Source organism: Convolutriloba macropyga, chromosome 2 (genome assembly GCF_964194025.1).
Source record: "Convolutriloba macropyga chromosome 2, txConMacr16.3, whole genome shotgun sequence".
NCBI lineage: Eukaryota > Metazoa > Xenacoelomorpha > Acoela > Convolutidae > Convolutriloba > Convolutriloba macropyga.
Genome location: NC_134469.1, coordinates 67,761,218 through 67,773,605, shown reverse-complemented (window position 1 = coordinate 67,773,605; position 12,388 = coordinate 67,761,218). Strand labels below are relative to the sequence as shown.

At 37.2% G+C, this 12,388-nt stretch overlaps 2 protein-coding genes across 7 annotated transcripts in view; one reads left to right on the top strand and one right to left on the bottom strand.

Moving 5' to 3' along the window:
- The window catches only part of LOC142334636 (E3 ubiquitin-protein ligase AMFR-like), a 172,188-nt gene that overhangs the window by 8,596 nt on the left and 151,204 nt on the right, over nucleotides 1-12,388 (top strand). The gene's annotated exons all lie outside the window — the stretch shown is intronic.
- LOC142334637 (synaptic vesicle 2-related protein-like) overlaps nucleotides 1-12,388 on the bottom strand; it is a 53,256-nt gene that overhangs the window by 17,421 nt on the left and 23,447 nt on the right. For all 6 annotated transcript variants that reach the window (XM_075382832.1, XM_075382833.1, XM_075382835.1 and 3 more), the window contains one exon: nucleotides 775-999. In XM_075382832.1, coding sequence (XP_075238947.1) covers nucleotides 775-932 — 158 coding nt within the window. In that variant the 5' untranslated portion in view covers nucleotides 933-999. The remainder of the gene's footprint in view (nucleotides 1-774; nucleotides 1,000-12,388) is intronic.

Sequence of the window (12,388 nt, the reverse complement as noted above, 5' to 3'; positions counted from 1 at the left end):
ATCAAGGTTTTCAGAGATTAGCCTTTTTGTGGAATGGGGGAATATTATATTATCTTGCAGTGAAAAATTGTTCAGATGAAACAAAAACTTTTTAAAAGTTTTTGTCACCAATTCTCTCATTTAACAGCATTCAGAGTGAATTGTTTTTTATCACATTATTATTCGCAAGAACGGACAAAATTAACCGAATTATATAAAAGACTCTTTGAAACAAAATGATTCGAACATTTGCAAAAAAAACAAGAACTGAGTATATCCAGCAATATTTGTAAGAAACAGCATCCGAAACGCACATCCTTTTCATAAACGTTCAGAAAAGGTCATAATGCTTAAGGCGGCGGGTCGAGGTAGAGTCATTGCAAAAAGAGCAACCGTTAAACGGTCATGTCAGCAAATTTGAGACTTTTTTGACCCATTTCTTCAAATGCTAATTTTTCTCCTCATGTAAAACTAATTTTCACGGGATGGGGTTACTTTTTAATGTTTGATGGTAAATATTAAGATATTTAAAATAGTTTACGTAAAGTCGAGCTAAAGTCTGATCATGGCTGATTATCGTCTGGACGGGTCTGATCATGGCTTTTTTTAGTTTGGATGGGTGATCATTAACGCACACCTCAGTCTGTATACCAAAAGCGCTTTAAAGCGACATGCAACTTTTGATCCAGCAGACTCTCAAATGTGTCAATATGTGTCTGGCCAAAATGTACGTCTCGCATATTGTTCTCATATTTTGTTTTAATGTACGTCCAATATTTCGTATAAAAAGGTTACTTTGAGTATGCTGGCTTCTGTTCTTGACTGAAATCTTCCTCCTCCTCTTGGTACAATGGTGTCTTGTCTGAAGTGCTGGCTGATTCCGGGTTCTGGAACTCAGAATAGTGGGCTCTGGACAGTCGGTTGAACAAATTTTTGGCCTGCTGTGCTGCCATGTAGAGCCAGATCTATTCAGCTTATTGTAATGATGAAACTGGTTGCCAAGCGGCAGCTGTAGTCTTTCTGAAAGAGAGCATTGATTTTCAAAGACAATTTTCTGTACTTTTTAGAACAATTAAAAGAACTAAAAAGAAGGGAATCAAACATCCAAGTTACACTTTAAAGTAATCAACTGTCCGGCCCTATTAACATTTTTCTGCTCTCGAAAACGAATTTAAAATCTCTAAAGATTACCCTGAACTGCCCTGAAAGTTTACCCTGAAAGTTTGCTACCTTCGATGGCTCGGCTGCAAACTTTGGCAGAAACATATGACCGAAAAACTATTACAAATATGAAATAGCATGATCTTTGAGTCAATCGATATTTTATAGATCTCCTCGGCATAAAATGAGAAAATGGACAAACTGATTTGGACTGAGTGGATGCACATGCCACGTGCTCAATACATTTATTTTTTAAAAAATTGACCGCCTTTATTAACAAATGTTGCAGTGAAGACAAACGATAAATACATTTGACTTTGCACAAACGCATTTTCAGGTGCTTCTTTTAAATTTTGTTGTTGGTGCTCGACTACTTGTCATAAAGTAACGGCGTAAAAATTTCGGCTGATGTTTACAAAAATTGCTTTTGCCTGTTCTAATTTTGCCTGATACCTCTTCTATTAAACTGTATGGTGATAAAAATTTTGGAGAGAAGTCTTAACTGACGAAAGTACACGATTCCATAATTCAACTGCAGAAGGCTATCACAACAAAGAGTCAACGAACGAAAAAGAAAGAAAGCAAAAAAAAATACTTATTTTAATGACAACAATGACACCACTTATCAATCAATAATTGTGATTAAAATTGAAAGTTAACCAGAGTGAACAGCGTTCCTATTAAGTCTAATAGCACTGTGATTATTCAATTTTTTTCAGTGTAACAATTCGTGTGAAATAACTTTAGCGCTCGTTACTGCATAGGGTAGCAAACCTTAAGAGGTCAAGACAGCTTGTTGGAAACTGATAAAAAAAAGTAGCAATCCAAGCAACTTGATGCCAAAACCAAGATAAAACTTGTAACTTGTGCTTCGCAGCCGATTACTGGTTCCGTTTACATATGAAGTAAAATTGGGAGAGTCTCTTTCACTGCAGATGAAAACCTAACAACAACCGTCCTGGTGAAACACTAGCCTTAAAAAAATACTTTAGAAATACAGTTTTATCACGGCCATTTTTAATGAAATTTATGTAATAGACCTTGGACTAAATTTTTAAAAATTATATTCAGGAAATAACGCACTTAATACTATCTTTTGTCTTGGCAGAGTGTATTGGATACAAAAGATTGCATTTTTATTTTCTAATGAGATCTGCATTAGCAGCTTTGTCTTTATCGATCTCCTTTTTTGTGAAAAATTTCAAATGGCGTAGTTTATTGCAAAAAAAAAATTTTTTACAAAGTAACTAAAATAATAGCTGGCGCAAAATCTGCAGAAGCAGAGTGTCGTCTTCTGAATTTCTAACTAGGCCAACAGTGAGGGGACTCTGTCGCCCAGAAGATCGATCAAATAAAATAAACCAAAGGTTTTGAATTGGTGAAGCAAGCGTTACTTTGTTACTCTGCAATTTCCCCTCTTCCACTCTTGTATGCTGTTGCAAGTTAGATTGCCTTGAAATAAGTTAATTCACAATTGAGCTCGTAATATCAATTCTGGTTATATGGATAACAAAGGTAAGAGAATTACTTGCACATCAAAGGAAAAGACAAATTCAAGACAATTAATAATAGTAATTAAAATATTATTACCAATATCCGTGGTTCACTTCCCAAATGAACTAAATCAAAACGCTCACAGTATCCTAACTGGTCTTGCAATTACAAATCTTTCAAAGTCTAGTCCCACTAAACTAACTACTTTCTCTCGCTTGATCAATACCAAACTTCTGAAGTTCTCCCAAAAACTGTCTCTCTCTCTCTCTCTCTGCCAAAATTTCTCTGTGTCACTTCAATTTATACTCAACCAATACGCTCTTATCTTAAGCAAACAAACTTTAATCTCTTAAGTAAACATTGCAACTTACACTTGCAATCTGTCACATTCCGTAGGAGGGCTTTGTTTGCTATGCAAACAACCAATATCAAACTATGCTCGGTCATTCAACTGCTAGCAACCATTGTTCAACTTTCTCCTTATCTTAAGTAAACGACCTTTGGACTCATATGTAAACAAATCCACTCCACTTTATCTCATCTTAATTAAATACACTCTTGGAACTTAAGTAAACCCCGTAAGTCATTCGGACTGATTGATACATCCGCAGGAGGAGTTCACTTCACTACAAAAACAGATTAACGTCAAAGTCCGCGGTCCTTATCGCCCTTATTTGCGCACACAATTTTGGCACCAAGTCAATTTTGTCGCTTTTGTTATTCAAAGACTATTGGTCTCCATGGGTAAATATATCGCTAATTAATGCTCGCTAAAGCTTAAATATTGGATTGGTATGCTTTTCCCAGCATTCCGTGCAATTCTCCATACAAAAAGTAGTCAGAAAACAAAATTTCCCAAAAACCCAAAAGTGTGACCTCTAGAGGTCAATGAAGGGTCAACTTGGTAAAAATAACTATTGGCGCGGGAAGTCCTTCCATAGTTACACCTACCCACCAATTTTTTTGACCTAACTCCTAATAGAACACGAGCAATGACCGCGCACACTTTTCATCGACCTCACGGATGACCCCAAATTTCAAAACTTAATAACTTGCGATGTAGTAGTCAAAACGTCTCCGGGTAAAGTTTTCTAGTAACTATAGGGTGCCACCAATTTGCCTGCCAAGTTTCATGACCAACGGTTCAGCCGTTGCGAGTCGTTTGCAATTTGAAAATTTTTAACGAGTCGTGGGTGCGGAGACCCGAAAAATCCGAGTTCGTCAAAATTGACCGGGGTGGTTATTTTTTGTCACTAAACGTCTCAGGTTATCATATTAAAACCATTTCAAAGCCATTCGGCAGCTCAAAAAGGCCAATTTCCTGTTTTCGGCACTCGGGTTGTCCCGAAGCACCGACTTCCGGTCCGAATCTGGGATTGAAAATATCACCAATCGAAAGCTCTTGAAAAGTTACACTAACCCTCCAAAAATCATATGGCTACTACCAATACTCCACGAGAAATTCAAATTTTACGTTCCGCAGCACGGGCGTGCGCTAGTTCCGTGCAGGTTGGTGTGGGGTCAAATCCGACCTCAAAATCGGATTCACCGTACCCAAATTAGTCTATCCCCCAATTTTCAGGTCAATCCGATTTCAACTTTTTGAGAAATTGCTACTTCAATTTAAGTGTTAACTACTTTTCCGCTAAAACTGCATTTTCATATTAAAAATCATAATTATGCTTCCTAGACTCGTCCCAAGATCACTCAGTACATTAATTCACACGTAAACCTAGTTTCGACTGGTTAATAAAGTTATTTCTTACTTAAAAGTTCATATTTCCACTTAAAATATCGAAAACCTTCAAATCACCCCACTTCCGGTGTTAATAGCTCGGGGTTGGGTAGTCGGATTGGCCCAAAAGCTATATCAGCCTGAGAGGATCATTGGGTGTACCTCACATTAAAATTTCATAAGCGTCCGCCTAATATAACTCCCACAGTCGCAGGGCACCAAGTTCTGCTACCCCCCTTATTTTTGTCACTTCAAAATAGCACATTTTACTTCAAATTGAATTTCCAATTCTGTTCAAAGAATCTAGTTCACTTCAAATTTTCGCTCTCGAGTTTTCTTCTAAATTTAAATCACTCATTTCGACTTTGGCCTGATGCTCAAATACAACTTTGCTAATTAATCAAAATGTTTCAACAGCTCAATATGCTTCCGTTCATCAATGTGTTTGTTTAAGATATATCACTCAACTCTCGTCTCTGGCGCCTTCGAAACAATAACACTTTACGAAAGAACGCTTATTTCAAACACCTAATTAACTTGTCTAACTTGAACTAAATTATCTGATTTAACTAGCGCTATCTGGTTATGAAATTTCTATTGAGTTTATTTTTATGCTTTCTACAATCCTCCCTCCTAGATTATTATTCTCCCAAATAATTGCAAAGCCTTATCCGTTGACCCGATTAACTTACTCCTACGTACTTTAACCATAGTCGATCTAGTAAAGTGAACCACTTATATTTAGCTCCGGGTTAATATAAACTAACGGCACCAAAATTTGAATAGCGGCTGATTAAATCAGATTTAAAAACATTTTCGCATTTCCACATTTCAACATATCCTACCTAATTCATCAACATCAATTTCTGACCAAACTCTATTGCCTTTGACATACATCTACCCGGGGAACCCCAAAATCACTAAAAAATCAAATCTAAAAATAGATCTACCAAATCAACACATTTCCCTAAATCATCTTACTTTTAAAAAAAATTTCTCTACGGCTATAGTGCTTGATCAAATTATCCTAATAGATTAGATTAAAACAATGTAGGCAACAATTGGGTAAAAAGGCTTTAATAACTTAGCTGTCAACGTCCCTCTCATCATACACTCGTTCACCTGTACACGAAAACCTTCTTCCTTTGATGCTTGAATGGATGACCAACTCTTCTTCCAATGTAGCTAGCATTTCTCCTGTAATCCTGCCATGACTGCTGTCCAGATGCTTCCAAACGGCTCCACTTCTCCTTCCGGCTTAAGGATCGGTTTTCCAGCAACAGCTTTGCAATCTCCGGATATCGTGATGCAATCCTTCTCTCCACTTTCCGCTCAACTTCCATCGAAAACCCGCTCGAGTCCTCCCTCCTAGGCTGTTGATCATCATGAACCCATATCTGCAACACTGTAGGCTTTGACATCTCATCGGTTTTCCCTGTTCTGTGAATTCCAGCATTTTCCACTTGATGCTCATCTGTTGGCTCGACAGAACACTATCATATAACTGACTTTCATGCAATTGCGATTGCACCCATTCCTCCAACTCCTTTCCCAACTGTGCAAAACTACTTCGGTCAACTGCTGCCTTATCGTTTTGACCCTTCTGTGTTTCAGATATCAACAGCTGATCAATTCCTCCTGGACTTGTCCAATTCTCCAAAGTGTCCGTAGTATTTTCAGTTGTACAGATTTGTGTCTCATCAGCCATGTCGGCGGCTTTGAAGAACTTCTGGTCCGCACCTCCTGTCTTTAACTCCATCAACGCCCAGGCTCCCAACATATCGTCTCTGCTAGCTTTGACACCACCACCAAAATTGCTCGCTGTTGCAGTTACGTTGTCGCATGCTACTGAGTTCAAACTCGCGGCAAAACCTGTCTCGCTTCTCGAATCGTTGTCATCAAATTCCTCTACATCCGAAAAATCTGTTTCCGAAGCATCTTCAAACAAATAGTCATCATCCGACTGTTCATCGCTTAGCTCATCAGACTCTGGCGACGGTACATAATTCTTTTCTACAGCATAATGCTCGTTTGGTCCACAAGACTAAACTCTCCGCTCAATGACTTTTTCTTCTGTCGGAATGTTTCTGAATCCACTGTTATCATATTCGCTTAGCGCTGCTCTAGAAATTTCCTGATTTGTTTGATCACAAACTTCCTCCGTAAACTCTACCTCAGGTCCAGTTTGCACTTCATCGCCGTAACCTGGAATTCTTATTCTACTACAACTCTCAGCAATGCTCATATCTTCCACTTCTCCAGAAAAATCTTTACCGAAAGCTCCTCTTCTTGACAAACCACAGCTGGACCCAATGCCAAACCCTTCAAAACTTCTGCCAGGTTGCCGAAATTGATCAATTAAAGAATTGTCAACTCTTCTCTTTGTATCAATCACCTGCCTTTGAGAACACTGCTGTCGCGTTCTCTGATCTGCAGTATCACTGGTTTCACTGAATTCCACACTACTTCCCGCTTTTCCTCTAACAAACAAATTGTAGCTTCGCTCGTAAAAATTTGGATTGTCAGACAATCGTATGTCAAACTTATACAGCGTCTCTGTCAGTGTCCATGCTTGCTTCCCTGCAGTCGACGGCCAATAACCTCTTGGTAAATCACTTACTGCATTCAAGGCCCACCCACACAACTTTGTAGGCAGCCACTTCATCATCTCTTCTTCCGTCCATCCCAGCTTCATGCCAGTACTCAAGTAATGTTCACGCCAAACTTCCCAAACTTCATAACCTGGTGAAGGAAAACGCTTCACCAACTGATAACCAAACATAATGAAACTACGGATAACACAAAATCGCAAATGTAAGTCAACTTTCGGTGTGCTCTCAGCAGTTTCTCCAACAAGAAATATCGCCCGCTCTCCAACTAATTGGAAATTAATCCACAGCAAAAAGTAACAACGAAACGAAGCCCACCCAGGAGCGCCAATGTCGTCTTCTGAATATCTAACTAGGCCAACAGTGAGGGGACTCTGTCGCGTAGAAGATCGATCAAAAAAATAAAACCAAAGGTTTTGAATTGGTGAAGCAAGCGTTACTTTGTTACTCTGCAATTTCCCCTCTTCCACTCTTGTATGCTGTTGCAAGTTAGATTGCCTTGAAATAAGTTAATTCACAATTGAGCTCGTAATATCAATTCTGGTTATATGGATAACAAAGGTAAGAGAATTACTTGCACATCAAAGGAAAAGACAAATTCAAGACAATTTATAATAGTAATTAAAATATTATTACCAATATCCGTGGTTCACTTCCCAAATGAACTAAATCAAAACGCTCACAGTATCCTAACTGGTCTTGCAATTACAAAGCTTTCAAAGTCTAGTCCCACTAAACCAACTACTTTCTCTCGCTTGATCAATACCAAACTTCTGAAGTTCTCCCAAAAACTCCAAAATCTGTCTCTCTCTCTCTCTGCCAAAATTTCTCTGTGTCACTTTAATTTATACTCAACCAATACGCTCTTATCTTAAGCAAACAAACTTTAATCTCTGAAGTAAACATTGCAACTTACACTTGCAATCTGTCACATTCCGTAGGAGGGCTTTGTTTGCTATGCAAACAACCAATATCAAATTATGCTCTGTCATTCAACTGCTAGCAACCATTGTTCAACTTTCTCCTTATCTTAAGTAAACTACCTTTGGACTCATATATAAACAAATCCACTCCACTTTATCTCATCTTAATTAAATACACTCTTGGAACTTAAGTAAACCCCGTAAGTCATTCGGACTGATTGATACATCCAAAGGAGGAGTTCTCTTCACTACAAAAACAGAGTAACGTCAAAGTCCGCGGTCCTTATCGCCCTTATTTGCGCACACAATTTTGGCACCAAGTCAATTTTGTCGCTTTTGTTATTCAAAGACTATTGGTCTCCATGGGTAAATATATCGCTAATTAATGCTCGCTAAAGCTTAAATAATGGATTGGTATGCTTTTCCCAGCATTCCGTGCAATTCCCCATACAAAAAGTAGTCAGAAAACAAAATTTCTCAAAAACCCAAAAGTGTGACCTCTAGAGGTCAATGAAGGATCAATTTGGTAAAAATAACTATTGGCGCGGGAAGTCCTTCCATAGTTACACCTACCCACCAATTTTTTTGACCTAACTCCTAATAGAACACGAGCAATGACCGCGCACAATTTTCATCGACCTCCCGGATGACCCCAAATTTCAAAACTTAATAACTTGCGAAGTAGTAGTCAAAACGTCTCCGGGTAAAGTTTTCTAGTAACTATAGGGTGCCACCAATTTGCCTGCTAAGTTTCATGACCAACGGTTCAGCCGTTGCGAGTCGTTTGCAATTTGAAAATTTTTAACGAGTCGTGGGTGCGGAGACCCGAAAAATCCGAGTTCGTCAAAATTGACCGGGGTGGTTATTTTTTGTCACTAAATGTCTCAGGTTATCATATTAAAACCATTTCAAAGCCATTCGGCAGCTCAAAAAGGCCAATTTCCTGTTTTCGGCACTCGGGTTGTCCCGAAGCACCGACTTCCGGTCGGAATCTGGGATTGAAAATATCACCAATCGAAAGCTCTTGAAAAGTTACACTAACCCTCCAAAAATCATATGGCTACTACCAATACTCCACGAGAAATTCAAATTTTACGTTCCGCAGCACGGGCGTGCGCTAGTTCCGTGCAGGTTGGTGTGGGGTCAAATCCGACCTCACAATCGGATTCCCCGTACCCAAATTAGTCTATCCCCCAATTTTCAGGTCAATCAGATTTCAACTTTTTGAGAAATTGCTATTTCAATTTAAGTGTTAACTATTTTTCCGCTAAAACTGCATTTTCATATTAAAAATCATAATTATGCTTCCTAGACTCGTCCCAAGATCACTCAGTACATTAATTCACACGTAAACCTAGTTTCGACTGGTTAATAAAGTTATTTCTTACTTAAAAGTTCATATTTCCACTTAAAATATCGAAAACCTTCAAATCACCCCACTTCCGGTGTTAATAGCTCGGGGTTGGGTAGTCGGATTGGCCCAAAAGCTATATCAGCCTGAGAGGATCATTGGCTGTACCTCACATTAAAATTTCATAAGCGTCCGCCTAATATAACTCCCACAGTCGCAGGGCACCAAGTTCTGCTACCCCCCTTATTTTTGTCACTTCAAAATAGCACATTTTACTTTAAATTGAATTTCCAGTTCTGTTCAAAGAATCTAGTTCACTTCAAATTTTCGCTCTCGAGTTTTCTTCTAAATTTAAATCACTCATTTCGACTTTGGCCTGATGCTCAAATACAACTTTGCTAATTAATCAAAATGTTTCAACAGCTCAATATGCTTTTGTTCATCAATGTGTTTGTTTAAGATATATCACTCAACTCTCGTCTCTGGCGCCTTCGAAACAATAACACTTTACGAAAGAACGCTTATTTCAAACACCTAATTAACTTGTCTAACTTGAACTAAATTATCTGATTTAACTAGCGCTATCTGGTTATGAAATTTCTATTGAGTTTATTTTTATGCTTTCTACACAGAGAGATATCACAGCTTAAATAATAACAAACTGCTCATACGACACAACTTTACAAAAATAAAAATTGTCAATATTGATAGAACTATGCAAGAGATTGTGCGATATGCGAGGTTTTTTTTCTAACCTATAGGAGAACTTTTCAAATCAAGATATTCTCATGATAAGTAAAATCTTTTAAGATCATACACGGTGGCGGAAACATCAGATGTGTTACCATACTTCACAACCCTGATAGAACTCATTTAGCATCCTAGATTACAATTTCTTACCAATTAAAAAACCTGGTTATCTTTTCAATGAATAAATTAGATATTTATTGAGGAAAAGGCATATACAAGAAGCAGTCAAATATATAACTTCGATTAGTAATAAAAAGATGCAACATAAAGCTGTTGTAGACTCGTCACTTCAGAGTCACAACTAAAAACAAAAAAAATTCTTTCGTTGCAATCAATAACTTTTTTTTGATGAGCCGATGAAGACAATATAAAAGCAAATTAAGAATCGTACGATAAACGAAAAGCATCAAAACTGTTACCTTTTTCTTGTTAAATTCTCACACTTTAGTCTTCAAACCCCAATACAAAGAATAAAGCATATAGCAAAAACTGACACCAATTGGAAACAATTAATTTTAAAATAACTTCCTAAGAAATGATTTTGGAGTTGCCAATTTATTAATCATTTCATAAGAGGCTGTTTTAAAATTAGCTGTTTCCAATTGGTGTCACTTTTTTCTCGTTTGCATTATCTTTGGGGTTTGAAGACGAAAAAGAGAGAATTATCTTAATGTAGAATTAGCGACGGCATTAGGATGTCTAATACCCAATTGAATGAACTCAAGCTATAAACTAATTCATTTTTACATGCGCGCGTAATGCAAAGGAATGGTACAAATCCGTGAGAAACACAGCTACAGGATTCGAGGGATTAGTCATCAAAATGTTTCAACAGCTCAATATGCTTTTGTTCATCAATGTGTTTGTTTAAGATATATCACTCAACTCTCGTCTCTGGCGCCTTCGAAACAATAACACTTTACGAAAGAACGCTTATTTCAAACACCTAATTAACTTGTCTAACTTGAACTAAATTATCTGATTTAACTAGCGCTATCTGGTTATGAAATTTCTATTGAGTTTATTTTTATGCTTTCTACACAGAGAGATATCACAGCTTAAATAATAACAAACTGCTCATACGACACAACTTTACAAAAATAAAAATTGTCAATATTGATAGAACTATGCAAGAGATTGTGCGATATGCGAGGTTTTTTTTCTAACCTATAGGAGAACTTTTCAAATCAAGATATTCTCATGATAAGTAAAATCTTTTAAGATCATACACGGTGGCGGAAACATCAGATGTGTTACCATACTTCACAACCCTGATAGAACTCATTTAGCATCATAGATTACAATTTCTTACCAATTAAAAAACCTGGTTATCTTTTCAATGAATAAATTAGATATTTATTGAGGAAAAGGCATATACAAGAAGCAGTCAAATATATAATTTCGATTAGTAATAAAAAGATGCAACATAAAGCTGTTGTAGACTCGTCACTTCAGAGTCACAACTAAAAACAAAAAAAATTCTTTCGTTGCAATCAATAACTTTTTTTTTGATGAGCCGATGAAGACAATATAAAAGCAAATTAAGAATCGTAAGATAAACGAAAAGCATCAAAACTGTTACCTTTTTCTTGTTAAATTCTCACACTTTAGTCTTCAAACCCCAATACAAAGAATAAAGCATATAGCAAAAACTGACACCAATTGGAAACAGTTAATTTTAAAATAACTTCCTAAGAAATGATTTTGGAGTTGCCAATTTATTAATCATTTCATAAGAGGCTGTTTTAAAATTAGCTGTTTCCAATTGGTGTCACTTTTTTCTCGTTTGCATTCTCTTTGGGGTTTGAAGACGAAAAAGAGAGAATTATCTTAATGTAGAATTAGCGACGGCATTAGGATGTCTAATACCCAATTGAATGAACTCAAGCTATAAACTAATTCATTTTTACATGCGCGCGTAATGCAAAGGAATGATACAAATCCGTGAGAAACACAGCTACAGGATTCGAGGGATTAGTCGCCATTTTTTGCATTGCTTTTGTCACTAGGTTGCGCATAAAGGATAAAGGGACGTGACGAAATTAGCGACGAAAGAACGCCAATTTGGTTGGTGATATTCGTATTGTCGCTGATCTCAGCTAAGATTCTGCTAGGAAACCAGCGAAAGGCGAATTCTTAATTACTGAAGCAGACAGCTCATGATACTAACTCTTTGTATGCACTAACCCTTTGTACGCATCGAAAATTTTTAAACTTCTGAGTGTTTTTAACTAAGGTTTTGAACTCATATTGGGTGTCCAAAATAATTGATGAACCCTCTGCAGAATGCTTGCAATGACTAGACTGCTTCCGATGACAAACTATTCAATTCCAAGAGATTTTCTTTATGAATTAATCGTGGTTTTTCCAGAAAGAGAATTCTTGA